The sequence below is a fragment of the Rutilus rutilus genome, assembly GCF_951802725.1.
Source record: "Rutilus rutilus genome assembly, chromosome: 14".
NCBI lineage: Eukaryota > Metazoa > Chordata > Actinopteri > Cypriniformes > Leuciscidae > Rutilus > Rutilus rutilus.
The window spans coordinates 29456184-29479570 of NC_140219.1; the positions used below are offsets into that span (position 1 = coordinate 29456184).

Consider the following 23387-nt stretch of genomic DNA (forward strand, 5'->3'; position numbering starts at 1 on the left):
CTGAGATCATTTTTATTGTAACTCCGTCACTCACTAGCAATATTTCTACTGATTTCACCTGTGAGATTGCTGGTATTCACATCAAACCATCAAGAACGGTTAAAAATCGAGGTGTTATTTTCGACACCTCTCTCTCGTTTCAGGCTCATATCAACTCTATCACACAATCTGCATTCTTTCACCTACGTCACATTGCCCAGCTCCGTTCCTTCATCACTGTCAAAGATGCTGAAACTGTCATCCATGCATTTGTCTCATTACATCTTGTCCTTTTCAGTGGTTTACCTGCCAGCTCCATTTCCAGATTACAATATATTCAAAACTCTGCTGCTAGAATACTTACCCATACCAAGCGTTCTGCTCATATCACCCCAATTTTGAATGACTCGCTCACTATGATCATCTGACCCTGGCCTTCTCGTTGTCCCTCGGTATCGCCTCTCTTCAATGGGGGGCAGATCATTCAGTATTGTTGCACCCAAACTGTGGAATACTCTCCCCCGATGAAAATAAGTGAGTTTTATGGTATTTTTATAAACATAATTTTCTGAAAACGATGTCCCTCGGAAAGAAAATAAATATTAGATAACTAATGGTTAAACAATTACAGAAATGATATAAAAAATGTTATATTCTAGTTTAAAATTATGGAATACTTTGTAAAGCTGGCACCAGAAGTTGCACAGAACAGAATTAAATGTAATTACAGATTTGGTAAATGAGCCAACTGCGTTTAATTCATGCATTTGAAAACATAATCTTATTGATCACAAATACAACAGAATCAAGCGATTAATTGCATGAATCATGAATTCATAAACATGTACCTTTGTAAAGTTTTTCATACATAAATGGTTTACATTTTAGATGCTGCCAGTAACATCAGTATTGCACCTTTTGGTGTCAAACCCGTTTTTCTCAAACATACATCAATTGTGTGGCTTCAGGGGACTTCTAAAGCACACAAGTATCAACCACTTTATAGTTCTATTTATGCATTGCATCCTATTTGAAACTTGAGTTACAACTTTTCGATTTTAAAGAAGAACATGTCATACGTTTTTGTCTGTAAGTAAACAATGATAGAATTCCATTTTTGAAGAAATTATTCATTTAAATGAGCACATTAGATTTTTTTAACCTTTCTTTTCATATCGCTTTATACAATACAGATTGTTTCAAAGCAACTTTACAGTGATAAACTCGGCTGCAAAGCAGCTCTAAAAAGAAGAAAGTGTTATTGTTCAGCTGAAGTCATTTCACTGTTGATTCAATTACATTGCAAAGATCATCAAATATTGAATTAGTTCAATTCGGCTGAAAGTTCTGCAGAAAACAGTGATGTCATCGTCTAGTTCAGTTCATTTCTCATCCAATAGTGTCAGTGCAGTCAGATCAATAATATTGTTAATATTGATTGTAATATTAAGGTTAACCCCGCCCCTTCTCTAACTACTTCTCAACCATATAATAATGGTTGGATGGATATTTAAAAAAATGAGTTATGTGTTTATGTGATGGCATTTAATTAATATCATTAAATAAAATAGAATCAACTTATTAATTCTATGAATTCCATATTTATAGATTCAGTATTTATTTAAGTATTCACAAACATCTTTACGTCTCTAATCTTGTAAAGTAAAAGGCTTACAAGTCATGGAAAATGACTCTACCTTTGCCTCCGGCCAATTTAGTTTTAAGCTACTCTAAAAAGAAGCAGTTGGCTATTTTCTGTTGGCCAAACTGCTTTGAGTGTAATCTAAAATGACATGCCTTTCAATGACCTTCGACACAACAGGTAATACTAATGGATCTGTAATTGCACACCTCTAATAGAAAATAGGTGTTAGGCCTAATATGGCCCTCTTCCAAGCCTTTGGACAAATCCTCTAATGAAATTAAATGTAGATGGGATTTGCTCTTGGTCAACACACTGCCTGTTTTTAGGAAAACTGTATTTCGTCCATACACAACTTTAAGCTTTACTTAAATTCTGCATGTCTTTTAAGCCCGGGACACAACAAGCCGACGATCAGCCGTCGTGCCATTTTTGAGAGTCGGCCAACGTAGTTTTTCAACGTAGCTGGCTCTAGTCGGACGCCGTCGGGTTTTTCCAACACTATCTCATGACCAATTCGTACGAATTCGTACGAATGATAAAAAGTTGGCTAATTCGTACGACCTCACTCGTACGAATTTGTACGATTTATCTAAACCCACGTGATGGGTAGGTATAGGGGCGGGGTCAGGGGTAGGTCATTCGTAGGAATTCATACGAATTGGGCAATTCGTAAAATATGTACGATTTTGCAAAAATTCGTACGAGTGAGGTCGTATGAATTCGTACGAATTAGCCACCTCGTAGAATTTGTACGTTTTCCCGTGAGATCAGGTTGGTTTTTCTTGGGCCGAACTGTCTGTGAAAGAAGGAACTCTGATTGGCTGTTCAGCTTAGTGAACGAGTCAGTTCACGAGAATAATAGCAAAACAGCGAGCAGAGAAGTCAAAACGGTACAGATAGAAGGCTGTTCTAATGTTACGTCATCTTACCTGAGTGTTCCTTGGCAAATATTTAAATATTAACATGAGCGGAGTGGAATAAAGAAAGTGTTTAGCAGGATTGATATTCCAAACGGTAAGCACGCACTGCTTTGTTTACAGTTTGTGTATCTGCAGCCTGCAGCGTCAGTTTCCCCTTTTGAATGTATCTGCAGAAATAGACAATTGTATCATTTACACGCAGGCGCAGCACGCCCATGCTAGCTGACAGTCGGCTGTGGTTCTCTCGGTGTGTTCAAGTGCAGGTTTTTTCCCCTGACGCAGGCGACGTGAGGCGACAACACAGTCGGCTTTCATCAGCACTAGTTCTTTGGCGTCGGTTTGGTGTGTCCCGGGCTTTAACTGTGAAACTGATTTTTTCATATGATCCAGTTTGGTTGTCTTCAAGAAGTAATTGATTATGATTTGAATGTTTGAAAGATGGGGATAACTATCAAGTCAGAATTTGACTGAATTTCATTTGCTTTGATGCCTTAATTGTGTTTTTAAAATCAATGCACTTTAAGTGATGTGGTTTCCACAGGTTTAGGGTTGGGGTTTGTCTTAGAGTTGGTTGAATAGGAAATTATTATAAATATAAGAGATATTTCATGTAGAAAGTGTTATAATATGTAGCAGGACTTTGACAAAATTGTATGCATAGTCACGTTTTCTTGTGAGATCAGGTTGTTGGTTTAGATATCCTGTGCTGGCCAGGGTGTGTCTTGAATAATTTTCTAAGGGTTCAGTCATGGTCTTATGATCCAGTAATGAAATTGAAAGAGTTCATTTGATCATTCTCTCAGTCTTATCATTGAATAGCAAATTCAATCAATCTGTGTGAGGATGCGGTTATTCTTGGTGGACCCTTTGCTAACTCTGTAAGATCAAATGCTTTGTAATGTCTTTCAAAGATTTCCAATTTCATTTTCCGCCCATATTAAAATCCCATTTTTGTATAACATCTTTCTCAATATGTGATTTCAAGTTGCCCTTGTTTCAGGCATTTGAGAAAATCACCAAATTAATAGACGTGATGATTTTTGCTAATGGACAACATTGAATGTTTGAGGAACATTTGATCTAGTCCATACACAACTTTACTTTACTATAGACATGATTTGGCCAAACATTATGTTGACAAAAATTTATAATGAATGGCTTTGACTATTCTAGCCATTTTTGTGAAAACAAAAACTCATCGGTACATCATACAGTGATGTTCTAGATAATTCTGTGCTCACATTGTTCCAATGGTTAGGGGAAGGTTGTTTTTCTAATCCAGCATGACATTCTGGTTTGGAAGAAGTTATTGTCCTGTGCAAAGCACAGATCTAAACTCTGCTGAACATCTTTTGGATAAATTGAAAAGCAAACTGTGAGCCAGAACCCATCGCACAACATCAGTGCTGATGACCTTGATGCAATGTCATTTAGGAACTAAAAAGGCCCTCCTTAAACTGATATCTAGAACAATTGTCTACAGTGTCAAGGAATAGCCAAAGCTTAGCGGTGAGTGTCCACATGCGTCCATATTATATTTAAATGTCGTGGAATAGCTTAGGTAATTGGTAATAGACTGAAATATTATTACAATTTAAAATAACTTTTTATTTAAATATATTGTTAAATGTAATTTATTCTTGTGATAGCAAAGCTGAAACGTTATTGATGAAGCCTGATTTGTTTGTAAAAACATTTATATGCAGATTTCATGCACTAATTTGTGTGTAGGTGCAGTAAGGAACGAGACCCATGCTGCGTCAGTTCCCTTTCAGTCGCTCACGTTCGACGTTGGGATCACTTCAGGGAGCCCTATTCGTTCTAGTGGCTCCTCCCCCCTCGCCACCCTCAACGACGGGGCGGCTAAGGGGTATGTGAATATCCCCCCAGTGGAGCGGGCTGTCGCTATGCAACTGTGTCCGGCGTCCGCCTCCTCTTGGCGGGGTAATCCACGCCTCCCGTCCAAGGCCTGTAAGTCCAAGGCCTGTCTCGTCCGGTCTAACGGCGAGGGCTTACAAGGCCTGTGGACAGGCTGCTTCCGCCCTCCATGCCATGGCGCTCTTGCAGGTCCACCAGGCCCAGGTGCTCATGGACATGAACGAGGGTGGTTCTGACCCAGAGCTCCTCCGGGAGCTCCGTGTGGCAACCGACCTCGCCCTCCGGGCGATGAAGGAAACTGTACGTTCAGTCGGTCAGGCGATGTCCACCTTGGTGGTCCAGGAGCGCCACCTTTGGCTCAACCTGGCGGATATGAGGGACACCGATATATATCGGTTCCTGGATGCCCCTCTTTCCCAGGTTGGGTTGTTCGGCGACGCGGTCGAGAGCTTTGACCAACAGTTCTCGGCCGCACAGAAGCAGACGGAGGCCATCCGGCACATCCTGCCCCGGCGGACCGCTGCTGCTCCCAACCGTCCACCCGCCCCACCCGTCCTCCAGCAGCAGCAACCATCTAGGCCTCAGCGTGGAGCAAGCCGCTGGAAGCCGACCCCGCCCGTCCAGGCCGCTGCCAAACCAGGAGGCAGAGGTGGATCAACTTGCTCTTCGAGGGACGGGCATATCAGTACAAGGTCTTACCCTTCGTCTTACCCTTAGTTGTGCGAACACAGGGACATGGTGCTCAGTCACCTCAGCCGCCTAGGGCTTCGGGTCAACTGGGAAAAGAGCAAACTCACCCCCGGGCAGAGGATCTCTTTTCTCGGTATGGAGTTGGACTCGATCAACATGACAGCGCACCTCACCGAGGCCCGTGTCCAGTCAGTGTTGAACTGCGTGAGCACACTCAGGCGCAGAACAGCGACACCACTGAAACTTTTTCAGAGGCTCCTGGGGCATATGGCATCTGCAGCCACGGTTACGCCGCTCGGATTGCTTCATATGAGGCCGCTCCAACACTGGCTCCACGATCAAGCCCCGAGATGGGCGCTTCAAAACGCTGCTACTAGGCAAGCACGTACTGGTCCGTACGGACAGCACTGCGACCGTTGCGAATGGAAAGTCCCTATAAAACATGGAGGGCCCTATTTTAACAATCTAAGCGCATGGTCTAAAGCCGTGTCCGAATCCACTTTTGCTAGTTTAATGACGGGAAAAATGGTCTAAAAGGGTTGTCCCTATTCTCTTAATGAGTAATATGTCGTGAGGACGTGAAAATGATAACTGCGTCAGGCTGAAACTAGCAGAAAACATTTGCACTGTGTGTTTAATAAACAGAGTCTATGCGCGTTGTGCACCCGTCTATAGGCACATATTACTAACGTGCCCTTAAATAACAAAATAAATACTGCGCCATTGACTTTAGACCAGGTTTCAGTTGGTCAATGGCTCAGTCTATTTCAGTTGCTTCAACGCGGAACGCACCAACAATGCCCCTGAACACACCTAGTTTTCAGACCAGCAGCCCATGGGTGAACAGATGGGCACAAATGGATTTGCTATTTAAGGCGAGACACGGCAGGCAAAAACATCGTTTTTTTTTTACTGGTCAATTTTGAGATTTGGGGATATTTGTCTTCAATAACATGTCTTCTTTCAGACTTGTGTTGAAAAAAAGTCCGAAATACACATTTAGGTCTTTATTTTATTACACTTTGTCTGTTTGCGTCTGTAGATTTCTCATAAATTCAACAAAAGTTCGCGTTCTTAATCACCGTGCTGCTCCGCGATCTCTGCCGTCAGCCTGTCATCAGAAGCACCGTTAGGAAGCTCTCTCTCTTGTGTACAATCCTGTCGGATCCAAATATGGTCATTTCCTTTCTATCAGCAACCAATCGTGAAAGTAAAAGGGCTGAATGCGCAATCTCATTGGCTGATGAAAAATCTTTAAAGCCCGTTTTCTCGAAATGACTTTTCTCTCATTCTCCACGTCCGAAATCTCCACTTCAGTAGCACCTATATACACCAAACTTTCCAGACTTGTACCTAGTTATATTATGAAGACATTTACAGAGGGATTTGTAAATATATTATTCCTAGCCTGATTTATATAACATTTTATTCCAAAAAACATGGCGAAAATCATTTTTTTAAGGCTATTGACAGTATTTTCTGATTTACAGGATAACAAAAGTAGATATCCATAAATCCCTCTGTATTTTTTTTCCCATCTAATATGTGAACACAATGAAAAAATATTTTTTAACCTGGCTTTATCCAATACTCAGATATAGTTTTTTTAAATATATGCAAATTAGTGCATATTTGATTAGATATTGCCTGATTTGCATATTTAAACATTAAATTACAGAAAACTTGTAATATATTTTTTTCTCATCTTAATGTAGGTAATCAACTGGGAAAGTTTCATGGTGATATCTGCTAGTTAAACATTTTACCCTATTCACCTGTAGTGTCTCGCCTTAAACAACTTCCAGTCAGGACGTGAAAATGAAAACTGCACCGGGCTGAAACTAGCAAAAAACACGTGCGTCCCGCCTGGCGATGCAGTGCACTGAGTGTATGATAGGGCCCTAATGTCATTTTCCCATTTAGTGTGACCTAACCTAAAGTGAGAGCTATATTATACTTATTATAAAGTGTTACCAGAGGTTTCCTTTTTATTTTAAAACACTTTTATTCTGAGCGCCAGTAGTAGGTCTATTTGTCTGCAAGCTGAACTTTTTTGTTTTTTGTTTATGTCTATTTACATTCATTCATAAACTGGAATTTATTAATGTACACACATTTAACTATTAACTATTGGGGAAGGTCCATTTTATGCACAAATGACCCTGAATTGATTCATATTTACTTCTTAATGCATCAGTGGACTGTTTCGTTGGAATGGAAATAGCTTATCAGCTACATCTTTGTTCAAATGGACCCGTGGCTCACTTCACACTCTTGAAGCCTCTTTGGGCTTGTCTTTCCTGCTGCTGTCCCAGAGGAGTTTGAAAGTGCTCCGTGAGCTCTCCACGAGTGCAAATCCTTTCAGTCTGACTGACGGCCGCAGCTCTACAACAATTTGTCCCAAATCTCTGCCGGTCTCTTGAGCTCTCACATGCTGTGAAGTGCTGGACCATTTTAACCAGCTCTAAGAGAGGTTGGTTCTTCAGGCACCTAGACCTATTTCTATGAGCAATGTATATAAATGTAACGAATTATGTGGTCAGTTCCAGGAAGTCCCTTTTCTGTTTCTTAGAAATGCGTTCACTTTTTAATTGATTTGAATAAATAAATGAAAGTTAATGTTATTGACTGTATATAATTATATATTTCAGATGGTTGTGTATCCCACGCACTTAAGTCATTGGTGGACATGTGTATGTAGTAATTGCTCAGTCAGCACATTGCTGAAACTAGTGAATATTTCATATTTCGTGAAACACTGTGCTGCAAGTTTCTGGTGTAAACTTCCCCAAAGTCATTTAGTGTGTCCAAAAATATTTCCTGTTTTTTGTTGACGTGACTGTGGATACATGTATTTTTTTCACTTAAAATAAAAGGTAATGGAATAAATATAAATGTCCTGTGCAAACCTTTTTTTAATGATGCAGGGAAGAGTTTGTTGACGGCCATAGTTGGCGAAGCATCAGATGTATGTGCTGGCTCAGGGAGAATTAAATTGGCAGGCAGAAAAAAAACCCAGACATTTTGTGTTTATTGCAAGTGCATGTGCCACAGTTCATGCTCATTAAAACAGCACTCAAGACTGCTAGGCCAACTGTTTATTATATTGAGATTTTTTTATTTAAGAGGATATCTTTTAATTGAGTGCATTTTTTGTATATTCACAATATGACATTTTGTGGTCAAACAGTATGTAGCAAAAAAAAGGTTGCAATTCTAAGCCTCCTACCTAACTTGCGTACATTACAACGTACATTATCCATGTATGTAGATAATCCAGCCAAAATGTTTAGAAAATTATTGACTTATATTGCTGATAGTAGCTTTTATTTTGGAGTTTTTAAATGTCTTTAGACATTTAGGGCCCTATTTTAACGATCTGAAACGCAAGTGTCAAAGCGCAAAGCGCAAGTAACTTTGTGGGCGGGTCTTGGGCGCTGTTGCTATTTTCCCGGCGGGATAAATGACTCTTGCGCCTGGCGCAAATCTAAAAGGGGTTGGTCTGAAGTAGCTTCATTATTCATAGGTGTGATTTGGGCGTAACGTGAAATAAACCAATCAGAGCGACATCGCACATTCCCTTTAAGAGCAGGCGTGCTTGTTCTAAAGCGGATTCCTATTATAACGGCGGATTTGCCAGGCGCACGCGAGGAGCGGTTCACAGCCGAGGAGACCGACGTTCTCGTCAGGAACGTTGGGGATCGATCGATCTATCTATCTATCTATCTACCTATCTATCTATCTGTCTATCTATCGTAATAATGTATGATTTGCAAAAATGATAACTGCTGCGTCTGTGTGTAGATGAGAGAATCAAAGTGTATGCGCGTTGTGCACACGCTACATTGATTAAGGCCAAGCATGCGCCCTTAAAATAGCATATGAATAACATGCGCGCCACTGACTTTAAACTGTTTTTTTTTCGGTCAGTGGCGCAATTGTTTTCTAAACCTGTAAAATAGCATGAGGGAACGTTTGCGCCGGAACACGCCTCCTCTTTGCCCTGAACCGCCCCGGGGAGCGCAAGTGTATTTCTTAGTTAACCGACGTGCGTCTGTGGAGGGAAAAGTCCGCTTTGCGCGGGTGCAAAATAGGAATGATACATGCGTCAGTGTACAAAGTCAATTGCGCTGGGTGCAAGATAGGGCCCTTAATGTCTTTATAAGGTTGAAAGTCAAACTGGGCTAATTTGCTTTCATGAACAGTTATGATTTGATGAGACGCATTTTTAGCTCTTGTAAATATGCTTCATACTCTGAATTCTATAATAACTCTTTCCCCACCAGCATTTTTGATAATTTTCCCAAAACTTTCATGGCCCCCAGAAAATGTTATTGTATGAATATCTGAACATGCAATCAAAACAGAGCCTCTGCTGTTAAACAACAACATAAAAAACTAGACCGTACATTTCCTGAAGAAAATGTGAGTGGTGCTTGCAGTAGCAAAACTCTGCACTTGGTTGCTAGGGTGTTGTACATGATTGTGTAACGCTCGGTTCCCAAATGAAGACGAAGATGAATCACATTCAAATAACAAGAGGATTTATTCCAAACGTGATAAGCCAACATACGACACAAACAATATCAGACACTAAACTGAAGACAGGCATGAACTAAATACACAGAAGATGACGAGAGAAAGACAGACAGGTGTGAAGATCATTAGTGTCCATGGTGATTGATAACGTGCAGGTGATAGGTGATGGCTGATAGTGTGCAGGTGGGAACCGAAGAGGATGATGGGACAGTGAAGACGGTGATTAACTGGTGACCATGACAGATTGCATATGAGCCAACAACCATATCTGTACGATGTTGTGGAGCTGAAATATGGCTTCTATATGTTCTAAACAGTTGCTAGGGTGTGGTTACACAGTTACCATAGTGATATTTACAGACTGGTTTCCCAATCAAACAAAGGAGCCCACCTCCATGTCTATACGATATTCTGGTGCTGAGATATAGCTTATTAAAGGGATAGTTCACCCAAAAAAGAAAATTCTGTCATCATTTACTCACCCTCAAGTTGTTTCAAACCTGTAAGAATTTATTTTTTCTGCTGAACACAAAAGAAGATATTTTGAAAAATGTCTGTAACCAGACAGCTGATGGACCCCATTGACTTCCATAGTATTTTTTTTTTCCTACTATGGAAGTCAATGGGGTCCATCAACTGTTTGGTTACAGACATTTTTCAAAATATCTTCTTTTGCGTTCAGCAGAAAAAAGAAATTCTTACAGGTTTGAAACAACTTGAGGGTGAGTAAATGATGACAGAATTTTCATTTTTGGGTGAACTATCCCTTTAATGTGTTTGTACGGTTGCTAGGGTACTCTTTATGGTTACTAGGGTTTGCTTATACAGTTATGGGTTGATAGTTAAAAGTCGAAAAAGGTCAACTGTGTGTTTCTACAATGTTCTGGTGCTGAGATTTTGCTTGTTAATGTTGTTTAATGGTTTGCTAGGGTTCTGTAACTGGTTGCTACGGCATGGCTATGAAGATGTTATGTCACTACTTATTGGCTACTTGATAGGCCAAATCAAAAGAGCCCAACCCCAAGTCTCTCTGACGTTCTGATCCAAAGATATGATCTTACAAATTTTGTGCCAATGCCAATGGAACTTTTTCATCCGATTTGTCGCCTGCCGGACAAACATCGTACATCGCTTAGAAAAGTCATAGCACACCTCTCCTCGGTAAACCGGTCGATTTGACACCTCATTCATGGTTTACGACAAACGGTGCGGGAGGAGTAGCGTGCCGAAGTTTAAGTATGAGCAACAACAATAGTGATGCCTTGCCTTTGGCAAGCACCACTAATTATTCTAGCTTCATGCATTCTCTTTTATCAACACTAGCGTTTTTGTCAAAGACTTTAACATGCATAAGCGATGCTTTTATCGCTTGTTTCTGCTTCTTTATCACCTGTGATTTGATCCGGAGATTCTCTACTCTTTCAGAAGATGCGTAATAGTGCCCCCTACCGTATAACAGTGTAAACATGGAAAGCCAGAAAATTCCGTCAATGGCGGGAAGTGTTGTCTCATAAATGATGGAAAATTCCTTCAATGGTGGGAAAAGAGTTAAAGTCTACATATCAGTGTCTCCTGCAGCTTGCACTGTAAAAGGTGATCAGTTGACTTAAAGGTGCATTGCGCAAGTCTCTGAGTTTTTGCAGAACTATGCCCCCTTCTGGCGACACGCGAAACTGCAACCAGAGTTGTGCACGCGGTTATGTGGAGTTTGCGTTGGGGTTTGGGATGAACTAGAAGCCGGTCTCTTTGAATCCATCTTCTACTTTTGCAAAAGTCGCTTGAGTTGTCTTCGCTGATGCGGATAATGGCGGCGAATACACAAACCTGCCAGACATAGCCAGGTGAGCGTGAACGCGCATGACGTCACGCCCAGTCGATTCCGTCCCGAATCCCTCTTATTTATTTTACTGTACAGGATTATAGAGGCAATCGCAGTGATCATAGAAGGGCTCATTCAGCCCATCAGGCAATTGTTTAAGCATGTATGGGTTAGAAAAACGGGTATTTTTAACATGAAAAGTTGCTTAATGCACCTTTAACTTAAAAAAAGTGAGGAAACCTGTTGCCTTAAAATCATTAAGCAAATAAGCTTAATGCGTAATGGAGTTCACATAACTTAATTTTTTGTTTATTACTAAGTTTATTACTTAATCATTTTAAGGGTTTCCTCACTTTTTTTAAGTGAAGTCAGCTGATCACTTTTTACAGTGTGGGTAATGAACTATATCATTTAGCAGATTAAGACTTAATCTGATTATTCTTAATAATGTTTCATTTATGTTTCCAGTGTAAGTCAAGTCAAGAATTACAGTGATTACAGTGATTTTACCATGGTCAGGAGGTTTTACACACTCCTTTTTGTGCTGTTAGCAAATCAGCCTGTCTAACGCAAGCTCAAGCTTCAAGCACAGGGGAAAAAAAACAGTTTAAATCATGCATTTCTGCAGCTGCTGTCCCAAGCTTTTATTGTTGAATGTGTTGTTTTGCAAAGCATAATTTCAAATGGAATGACATTCCATCATCATAAAAATATTGCCGTACTCTTGAGAAAATGAGCATTGAATCAGCCTTATGCTTTCAGACTCCTTTCAGAAGAGTGGGCCGTACTCTGCCATGAAACTTTCATGACAGTTTAGTCAGTGAGTATGAAACAGCTGCACTCAGCAGAAGATGGCATGCAGTCCACTCTATAAAGCCACATTTCTACACAATCCCAATGCAACAACACTGAGATGTAGAATAAATGATAGAGCAAAGTCGGCTTCCACAGAGATGAGATGCTGAATGTGTGCAATAACAACTGTAGATGGAAAATGTGGCAATATCCAATGTTTATTGCAAAAGCAACGTATGACAAGGGGGAAAAAATGATTTAAAAAGGGCAAACAAAAATTTGAGTTGACTTGACCATACATGGGGTCTGATTTCCCATTTTCACAGCAAGAAATAGAAAGGGAAGTGAAATGTTCCTTGCGGAAGGGGAATGTGCTGATCTTCCTGTGGGTCAAATGTGCTGCACCCTTTCTGTGCTCATTGGTTTTCCTTGGGGAAGAGGTTGTCCACTCGATTCTTTACGACTTCTTGTAAGACTGGGTTGTGCCAGGCCTGTTGTACATTCATTGTTGTCTTTCTCTTTTCTACTGGATGCTGGAATGATTTCTTCAGGCAGTTCACATGTTTGAGCAGTTCTTTTGTACTTTTTTGTACTTTCATCTTATTTTGATTCTTGATTGGGTCCCAGATCCCACAAGCATTTCCAAAATTTTCTCCCATTTGTTCTTCCCCCACATGCTCCAGTGAGCGCCCGTAGTTCAGCTGGCTGGGCTGGATTTGGAAGCGGTGGGGAGATGCTCTCAAGGGTGCACCACACATCTACAATTGCATAAGCAGCTTTTCATGGGCTATTTTCAGTTGCCGTACAAGCAAGGGGCTTTGCGTAGGAGTTTAGTCTGATCATAATGTTTCCTAAATGGAGACTACACAGTCATGTAATTTACCCACACTTTTTTTAAAAGTCACAGTGCAGATGTACAGTAAACCGGAATGTCATCACTGAAAAAAATTAGAATCGGTTTGACATGCTGAAGTTTTTAATATTCATGACTATTTTTTTCAAGAGTGCTGTTAGAGGTAGTTAACAAGAAGTAAACATGATATCCTCTAAATCTGACATTTTTGTGCATTTTCTTCTCATATCTTCGCTGTTGTTGGTGACTGCCACAATCAAAAGTCCAAAAAAGTGACCTTTCATCTTCAAACCGGAATACTGCATAAAAGACAAATATAAGAGTAAGGGTGCTAGGGGTATATATATATATATATATATATATATATTAGTGGGGGGTAATTTAAAATAAAATGGGGGAAAGTCATGTGAGAGGGGGAAATGCCTCCATCACGCTATAATTGGATATGATTGGTTATGGTTGGGATATGATTGGTTGTGATAAATCCCGCCCCTTGTTTCCGTGTGCATTCGTGAATTGGTCTGAATGAACAAAATGATTGCGTTAATGGGAAGACTAATTAAAAAGTAAGTAAACAGCTCATCCACTTAGAAAGGGCCGGAGTGGGGCAACTTTTCAGCCCGGGAGTTTCAGGCCCAAGACCGGCCCTCTTTTTCCATGGTGGAATTCCAAATTAGCACTTTTTCCAAATTGGATAAATGAAGCAACAGTTCAGCTCTTACTATTGTGTAGTTTTTATTAATACAATGGTTCAACAAATAATGTAAAGGTTAAATAATAATTCACTTAAGCTGAGAAGTTAACAAAAAATATTCCACAAGGATAGGTTAATAAATTAACAAAAGCAGAAAGAAAGAAAGAAAGAAAGAAAGAAAGAAAGAAAGAAAGAAAGAAAGAAAGAAAGAAAGAAAGAACGCATTTGAAATGTATCCCACTCTTCCACAAAGAGGCATATTGAACTAATGTTTACAGTTTTATTTGTATAAAAAAAATTCAAAAATAATGCTTTTTTAATCAAAAAACGTGATACCTATGTATGCAGTCATTTTACTGCATACACAGATCAAGCTTGAGTTTTGTTATCAATATTAAATTGCATAATATTTGCAAAGTCTGTGAATCGGCATGTATTGGGTGATACAAAAAGGCTAATATTTTAATTACATTTTATATTTTGCTTGTAAATAGGTTGACAACGCTACAACAAGTATTAGCCGAATAATTACCTTGCAGCGTTGCTAATGCTAATCATTACTAGACCTATCTCTCTTTACCTGTTGCCACTTATGTTGTCCTCTTGAAAATAAATCTGTAAGCTTGGCACATTTGGCAGCATCCTCCTCCAATGCCTTTCTTTTTTTCAACCTGGCTTTTTTCAGCCCCTCCTGGCCTCTTCCTCCCATCCATCATCCCTGACGCGTACCGTTACGGTAGGGCCGACCCAGCTATCGGTAGGCGCCTGCGGTGCCGCGGTAGCCTACCTGAGAAAACGTTTTGGAAAAGACGGGCTATGGACCCAACCAACTCTATAGGAGGGGAGGGGAGAACTCCCTCTCATGGTACAACCCATGCAGAGGCTGCGCGCTGCGGTGTCAGAATGCGGAACGTGTGTAGCCTAATGTAACTAACGTGACAAATGTGAAAAAAAAATTATAATAAAAAAAATTATACAAAAATTCCTTGACCGGCCCAAAAGTGAAGCGGCCCACCGGGAATTTTCCCGATTCTCCCGATTACCCACCCCGGGCCTGCACTTAGATATCACCGCTTTATCATGCCAAAATCAAACTTGAAATGGCCTGAAAACATGACGACTGTGGGGGGGTGGGGGTGGAAATCATTTTGGAAAAATTAAAGGTATGTCATTACTGTGACAGTGTACCTGTCATATATTCCCTGTGTGCTTGTGGACTTTTATGTTATTTCCTGTCGTGTGTTTTTCTGTGTAGTTTTTCATGTTGATTTAGTTCTTCAGGTGTTTCCCATTTAACCACGCCCCCTTGTTATCTTGTTTAGCTCAGTTGAATGTGTATATACAGTGCTTATGTTTCACTCGTGGTTTGCCCGTTGTTGTATGAGTTTGCTTAGTTCCCGTGTATTACCCTGTTTCCTTGTGTTTTTATTTATTTGCATGCTGTATGATAAAACCCAACAGTTAAGGGTTTGATTTACACTCTGCGATTTCAGCAAGGTTACCTACTCACACTGAACCAGTAGATCGCATGCGATGTAAAGCCAAAGCTCGCGTTTTATGTGCTCACACTATACGGTCCGATCATCGAGCTGCGACTTGACTGCTCACACTATACGTGTGAAATATGAGTGATAAACCCCCGTGCCAGGTTGCGCCAATAGACCATGATATTGTGTATCCAGAGATATTGTCAAAACAAGCATCAGCTATCAATATCACAGCTACTACAGAGAAACGGACAATGAGCAGGATGCTGGCGATCATGGACAATGATCGCCACCCACTACATAGCACGTTCATTAAACAGAGGAGAAGGTTCAGTAGCAGACTTCTGTCGCTGTCATGCTCTACGGACAGGTTGAGGAGGTCCTTTGTCCCCAGGGCCATCCAGCTCTTCAATACCACACAAAGGGGGAGGGGAGAGATGGACTTTTGAGCAAGAGTCTGTGTCTTTTAGCTGTCTGTCAATTATATAATGAACATCTTCATTTTATTATTTATTTTCTGTCATGTATTGTCCTATTCATAGCCAGCAGATAGATAATATTCATAGTCATTGTTAATATTTTTAATATATTGGTATATATATATATATATATATATATATATATATATATATATATATATGTTTTATTATTATTTATTTTATCTTGTATGTATGTGGATGTGTTCTGTCTAAGCTACTGGATGCCTTAAATTTCCTTCGGGATGAATAAAAGTATCTACTACTACTACTATCAAGAGTATTTAGCATTTCCAATGTATTAAATTATTATTAGTACTATTGTATTATTATTAGGGAAGGCCTACTTTCATTATTAAATGTATAGGCTATAATAATTAATTTGCCACACAATAATTTTCTAGCATATCCCCGCATAACCGTCATGCTGCGAAGATTAGATAGAAGCTTAGGCCTAAACATTTAGGTCGATTACAATGAATTAAAGGCCTATAATTAAAATTATTAACAGTCTATGTCCGAGCACTGTAATAATCAGTCATCAATGAAAATTAAAAAGCTTTATTTCAAAAACAGCTTGTTTAACATGATCATTTAACAAATTAATAAAAGAGGCACGGTAGCTACTTCACAGGTGGCATGGAAGACGTGGGTAATATGGTTTATCCATTTTGCAACACGAACTGGAGGTAAGCAACAGTAGCTAGATCTACAGAACTTAAAGACCCCTCCCTCTTTTTGTTTTCTTTCTTGCTGCATTAAAGATGAAATGGTTAAACTTCTGTTTTCACGCAGGCGCAGTGAAGGTAAAACACGGAGTTTAGGGCAGCCGGTTCATAGCTCTGCTTCAACTGTGCAATATAGTCATGAGGAGCAACCAAAATTTCTGACATGCCAGAAATTCATCCGACCATCCGATTGCCTGCTTCCATTTCCCGCGTGTGTGATTTGTGTATGTGTTTGTTTAGATTAGTTATGTGTTCATGATTTAGTTAATAAAACTTTGTTTATAATACACGAGTTCCCTGATTCTGTCTGCAGATTAATGTCACTTAAACAATTCCTGATCTTGCCACACGCTCTAAGCTCTGTACACGCTAAGAAATAATAATTTTTCTGTGGCCATGAAAAAATACCCTTGATGAGCCTCAATTTCTGTTTTGATCTGAAGTCCATGTAAATAACTCAATTATGCATGAAGTGTTTAATGGACCAAGCCAACATGTTTCATTGCATAATGTGAAATGAAGTTCATAATTCACCAACTTAATATATAAGAAAATAGTTTGCCCTGTATTTTATTATTACCAACTGCTTTAATGTTGGATTTGTGAGTTTTTAAAGTTGTGTATTTATAAAGAAATATAAGACAATTAATCTCTTTACTAGTAAGATGCATTAGGTATTAGGAAGTATTAGGACCCACTGCTTAATTATTGAATTCATGTGTTTCAATCAGACCTATTGCCACAGGTGTACAGTATAAAATAAAGCAAGTAGTCTGCATTTACAAACATTTATGGAAAAAAAATGGGTCATTCTGAAGAGCTCAGTGAATTTAAGTGTGGTACTGTGATAGGATGCCACCTTTACCACTTTTGAAATTCCGTCCCTGCTAGATATTCCACGGTCAACTGTTTGTGAGTGGTATTATTGGAAAGTGGAAGCATTTAGCAACAGCAGTAACTCAGACACAAATTTGAAAACCACGTAAAGTCACAGCGGGGTTACCGAGTGCTGAGGCACATGGTGTGTAAAAGTCGGCAATGCTCTGCTGATTCCAAAACTTCCACTGGCGTTAGTATCAGCACAAAAACTGTGCGGTGGGAGCTTCATGGAATGTGTTTCCATGGCAGGGCAGCTGCATGAAAGCCTCACATCAATGTGAGAACAATGCCAAGCGTTGGATAGAGGGGTGTAAAGTCCACCATTGGACTCTGGAGCAGTGGAAACTCGTCTCTAGGTTTGGCGGATGCCTGGAGAACGTTGCCTGACTGCATTGTACCAACTGTAAAGTTTGGTGGAGGAGGGATACTGGTATGGGGCTGTTTTTCAGGGGTTGGGCTTGGCCCCTTAGTTCCAGTGAAGGGAAATCTTAATTCTTCAGCATGGCAAGATATTATAGTCAATGTGATGCTTCCAACTTTGTGGGAACTGTTTGGGGATGGGCCTTTTCTATTCCAGCATGACTTTGCCCCAGTGCACAAAGCAAGGTCAATAAAGACATGGTTGGATGAGTATAGTGTAGAATAACTTGAATGGCCTGCACACATTTGCCACAGAAACACTCCAATATCTTGTGGAAAGCTTTCCCAGAAGAGTTGAAGCTGAAATAGCTGCAAAGAGCTGACCAACTCCATATTAATGTTATTAATGTCCTTATGTCCCTGTTGGTGTAATGCTTCGGTGACCCAGTACTTTTGTCCATATAGTGTATTTGCATCACAACTGGAAACTGACATGTTTGCCTACACCAAGTAAATGTTCTGAGAAGCATAGAAATAAAAGTTAGGCAGAGTGGGATAAGAAGGGGTTAGAAGATGTATATTTAAGGGAAGGGATGGAAGTGTCATTGGGGAATGGAGGCATCCGCAGAAGGGCCACAATGTCCTCAGTGTGTGAGAGGAAGTGAGGCTGTGGATGGGAAGTGATGGGTCCAGATGCGCAGGGTCAGGTGTTAGACCTTCAAGGACAGCTGGTGCTTGCTTGTGAAAGAGAGGCATCAGCCAGGGACAAAGAGATGTGATGCTGGATACAGATCCATTGTCACACGTTCACTCTTGGAGTGAGTCTGAAGTCTGCTCAGTAAGACCACTGCCAGAACACTTCAGAGTAGGCAGATCCTGCTAGACGTGAAACATGCAAGATCAATAGTCCTGCTATTTGTGATTTGTATTTTAATCCTAATAGCTACAATATCAGCTGCCTGATGCTCTTAGCATTTGAGCAATTTTCAATTGAGAGAAGCTTTTTGCACACTGTGAAATATCCCAAAATAGATATTTTTTTAACTGCAGGCAAAGACTCACAGACGATTAGTTAAACTTTTTTTAAGCTCTTCCTGAGGGGGACCGATGGCATTTTTGCTATGGTTAAGTTGCATGAAACTCTGTTATCACATTACCAAAGCAAACAGGATACTGGGTATGCTTGTGCTTTAATTGGAAGTGATCTTCATACTGACCCTTTGTTTAATTTTAAGTATTTAAATGTGATGCAGAAAAGTAAAGCATGACGCAGATTGCACATAAATGATCTATTCACACAGAGAGAAACCAACATTGCTATTTGACTACTTTGATTATTGCAAGTTTGCAAAAAGTCTAGTTTTTGTATATTCCAGTGTTTGAATATAGAATATTTGAATATCAATATAGAGAATCTGTTTTGCATGTTTGAGAGAAAAAAGTGATGTTGCTGCAGAATCTGCCTCGGTTTCATTTCTTTATATATAATTACAGTTTATTACAAGTGTAATCAATGTAAATTGTTCTCTCTGATTCTTTCGCTTTTCATTTTACATTTTTTCACCCTTCTCACATATTCTCTTATCTTAAAGAAGAACTTTGTGTCAATGCATTAACTACAATGAAACGTTCAAATAATCATTGATCATTTTAATCTTTTGACAGTAGACTTTTTTAATAGACCAGGTAAAACTGCAACTGTTTGTCAGAGGATATTGTTTTGGACCTGGTGTATTTTATTCTGTGATTTAATTAACTTGAATGGTGCGTTGCTAACATGGATTCTAGAAGATTCTAGCAGGCTTTTCTTCTGGGCAGACACACAGATAGCAGCAGAAGTGAGAGGGGGTGGTGAAGTATTGCACAGGGAGATGTTAGGGAAAAAACGAGAGGGGTGGGTGGAACAGAGAGCGGCACAATCCGATGAAACGGATACGGGTGAGCCGGGTTATCCTTGTCTATATCACCTCTGCCAGGATCTGCCATTGGTTTTCTGACTTTGTGGTCATTTTCTGAGAAAATTTTAAGAATGATTTTTCTTTAGTGCTGTAATTCTGTGCACTGTAGCATTGTAGCTTGTCTTTTAAAGGGATAGTTCACCCAAAAATGATTTACTCACCCTGCAGCCATCCTAGGTGTATATGACATTTTTCTTTCAGACGAATACAATCGGGAGTTTTATTAAAAAATGTCCTGGCTCTTCCAAGCTTTATAATGGGAGTCAATGGGTATATTTTTTTGGAAGTCCATCAAAGCGCATCCATCCATGATAGAAGTAATCCACACGGCTCTAGGGGGTTAATAAAGGCCTTCTGAAGCGAAGCAATGCGTTTGTGTAAGAAAAATATCCATATTTAAAACTTTATCGACTAAAATGACTAACTTCCAGCAGACGGCCGTACGCCAAAAGAGTAACACTTGACGATATATGACGTAGGCTGTAGGAGTAGCGTATGCCAATGCGTACGGCCGTCTGCCATGATTACTTTTATCATGGATGGATGCGCTTTCATGGACTTCCAAAAAAGTACACCCATTATAAAGCTTGGAAGAGCCAGGACATTTTTTAATATAACTCTGATTGTATTTGTCTGAAAGAAGAATGTCATATACACCTAGGATGGCTGCTGGTTGAGTAAATCATGGGCTAATTTTCATTAGTCTAAATGAATTCACTTTACTCTTGTGCATCCAAAACATTTGGAGCTACCCGAAGAGACCCAGCTACTGCCCCTTCAGACGCCCCTAAAGTCAAGTTCAGATAGCATGTTAGTCCCTTTAGCAGCTCAAGGCATATAGTTAGGGTAGTTTTTATCTAAACTCAGTTTGCCAGAGGCTAATGACAGTATGCTGCATAGATTTAGCTTAAAGATTTATTTACCCAGCAGACCCAGTTACATTCGAACAATGTAATCTAAACATCAAGAGGACTTAATTTTCCTAACATTTTATTTGTTAATAAGGGGAGCTGTTAAAAAGTAATTCTGCCCATGAAAAATCCAAAGTCAGCAAAATAAATTGTGCCATGGTTTTTGCATCATTGTAACTAATTGCATTGCTCCAGAGACATTGTACAAATACAGAGAGTGGAGAAAGCCAGTCCTGTTCACAAGTATTGAATAAACACATTCTCACTGTATCATAAACACATCACAGGGGTTCACAAATATCTCTAAACTTTACTGACATGGCATTAACCGACATCACCGGCGTGTGCGTTTGATCCCAGAGTAGCTGCAGGAGAAGAAGGGTTTGAGATGTAAAAGGAGTGTGAGCTGATAAAGACGTGTCGATGCAAAAAGGGTGGTCTGGTGAACCGTCCGGTCTTCTGTTGACAAGAATGATAGCTTTCATTTGCATGCTAAAGCGGCAGCTGCCCCCTCAAGATGGATGAGGGTCTCGACCTCATCTCTCTCTTTTTGCAGTATTCCTGCACAATAGAGAGAGACAAGATTGTACCGAAAGGATAAGCATTTATATAGCACATAATGAACCCAAACTCTGCTTGTAAGGTGACCTCAAGGAACTGAGCCTGTCTGTCCTGAAAATTAGCTCAGTGGACAGTAGCATACAGCGGTGATTCCAATTTCAAACTCAGGTGGCAACAAAGTCATACAAAAAACATTGACATTTATCTATATTTCTATTTACTGTGCGCTTGGTTAACATATTTTTTCATTTAATTTCTATACACAATACACATTGTTTGTACACATTTGTTATTAGTACAGTATATCACTTTATGTGAGTATGTGTATGGGGCTTTTGAATGCTTGAATCTGATGCTAAGGTGTGCAGTTATTTTCAGTGAAACGCATGGCTAAAGTAATTTCAGGCAGGTCTTGACTGCATGTCCATATCACTTCGCCAAATGATTTCAAAGGTTCTTACAGCAAAAGACAGCAAAAGAACCAAAACCCACAATGACAATGACCAAGCAAATAAATATAGTAAACAATAGGATAAAATTATTTCCATGTTTTTTTGCCACAAAATTACTTTTTATTATAAACGGAAAGCACATACTCTCTTTCTCCTGCTCTCTCTCCCACTCAAACGCACACACGGACACACACTCACACAGAAATGTGTTGTCAGCGCTGCTCTGACAATTTTAGCAGTAAAATAGTTTAACAACTTAAAAGCTACTTGACATTTCTCACTAGCGAGGTAATAACTACGCTGATCTTGGAGCAGATAAACTTACAGTTTCGCTATTCTCTCTCTCTCTCTCTCTCTCTCTCGCTCTCTCAAATTTAACCCTGTTCACTGACTTTACATGTAAAACGTACTGAATTGCACAGCACTCAAGACATGCCGCTCTTCAATAGGGCCCTAAATTGCTTTGGAGAAGGTGTCTGCCAAATGTATAAATTACTTTTATATGGACTAGACAACAAAGAGGATGTAGTTTTGAGTTATTGAGATAAATATTTCATTCAATGCCCGATTGCTAATGTGTTTATTGTTTTGCAGCTCTTCTTACAACCAGACCACCAAAAGTCTTGTTCCCATCAGAGAGACAGGTGACTACTGTAGACGTCCAACTCGGTGAGTCCTCACAATCTCAGTCATTCCACCCCATCTCTAAAACACAAAAACACACATCCACATGCACAGATACACAAAGAGAAAAAGATTTTTCTTTTATAAAAGTGCTTACAGTCATGCATGATTAATATGGCAGAAATAAAACACAAACAACAAATGCTGAGAACCACAGAGCTCCTGACCTTGATTCTATAAAATCCAAATGAGAATTTTGTGGCATTTAATCCATTTCTGCTTACTTTGAAGTAATTTATACGCTCCTATAAAATGACAAAATGTAATTTAAGCAGATATATATGCTTTTAAAACAGCCCTAAAATATTGATAACATCTTTTTCTGCGGGGACACATAGACTTGTTTCTGTCCAATAAAATGCTCTCTAGAATGAGAATATCCCTCCTCCTTGTTTATAAATAGCATGTGCACATATCTGATACTACAACAGTCAGCAGATACTGTAGTAGCTCAGACATAAAATCATAAGCAAATTGACATCCTCCTATTAGTATGCATCATTCCAGCCACGGCTCTTTATCAGAACCACCACTCACATATAATGTATATTGTGGCCGTTCATTGATGGTACAACCTTTCAAGGGTGCTTATGTTATCCTGCGCTGTAATGTAAATGCTATTTTAAGTATTATTAAGTATCCAATTATTAAGTATCTAACAAGTTTATAGAGCATATCATAATTTCCTCCGTATAAGTACCGCATATATGGGTGGATACGATATACTTGGCCTTCAAAGGTTTCCACTGTTTTACAACACTTATAAGGAAACTTCCAGCAGAATATAAGCATAGTTCCATGAATAGCCAGCAGTTTCTTCAGGTTCATTTAACCTACATGTTTAGCAATGCTTAGCAAATGGATAATTAGGAGAGGACGAAAATGGAGGAATGTAATTATTGTGCAAGTGGAAATGGTCTCTGGGGCTGTAAAATCCATTTTATTAATTTTAATAAATACATTAACAAGCAATACTTTCCAAATAGAAGAGCAGAATAGAAGCAGCAAAACAAGCAGTTTTCAAAGGAAAAAATATTGCCAGATTTGTATGTTTGAATTCATCTGATATACACACCCCC

The 23387-nt window shown here is 39.6% G+C and overlaps 1 protein-coding gene across 1 annotated transcript in view; it reads left to right on the forward strand.

The window, feature by feature from the left end:
- il1rapl2 (interleukin 1 receptor accessory protein-like 2) overlaps positions 1–23387 on the forward strand; it is a 450518-nt gene that overhangs the window by 394318 nt on the left and 32813 nt on the right. The window contains exon 6 of the mRNA XM_084430937.1: positions 22219–22293. Within this exon, the coding sequence (XP_084287063.1) occupies positions 22219–22293 (75 nt within the window). The remainder of the gene's footprint in view (positions 1–22218; positions 22294–23387) is intronic.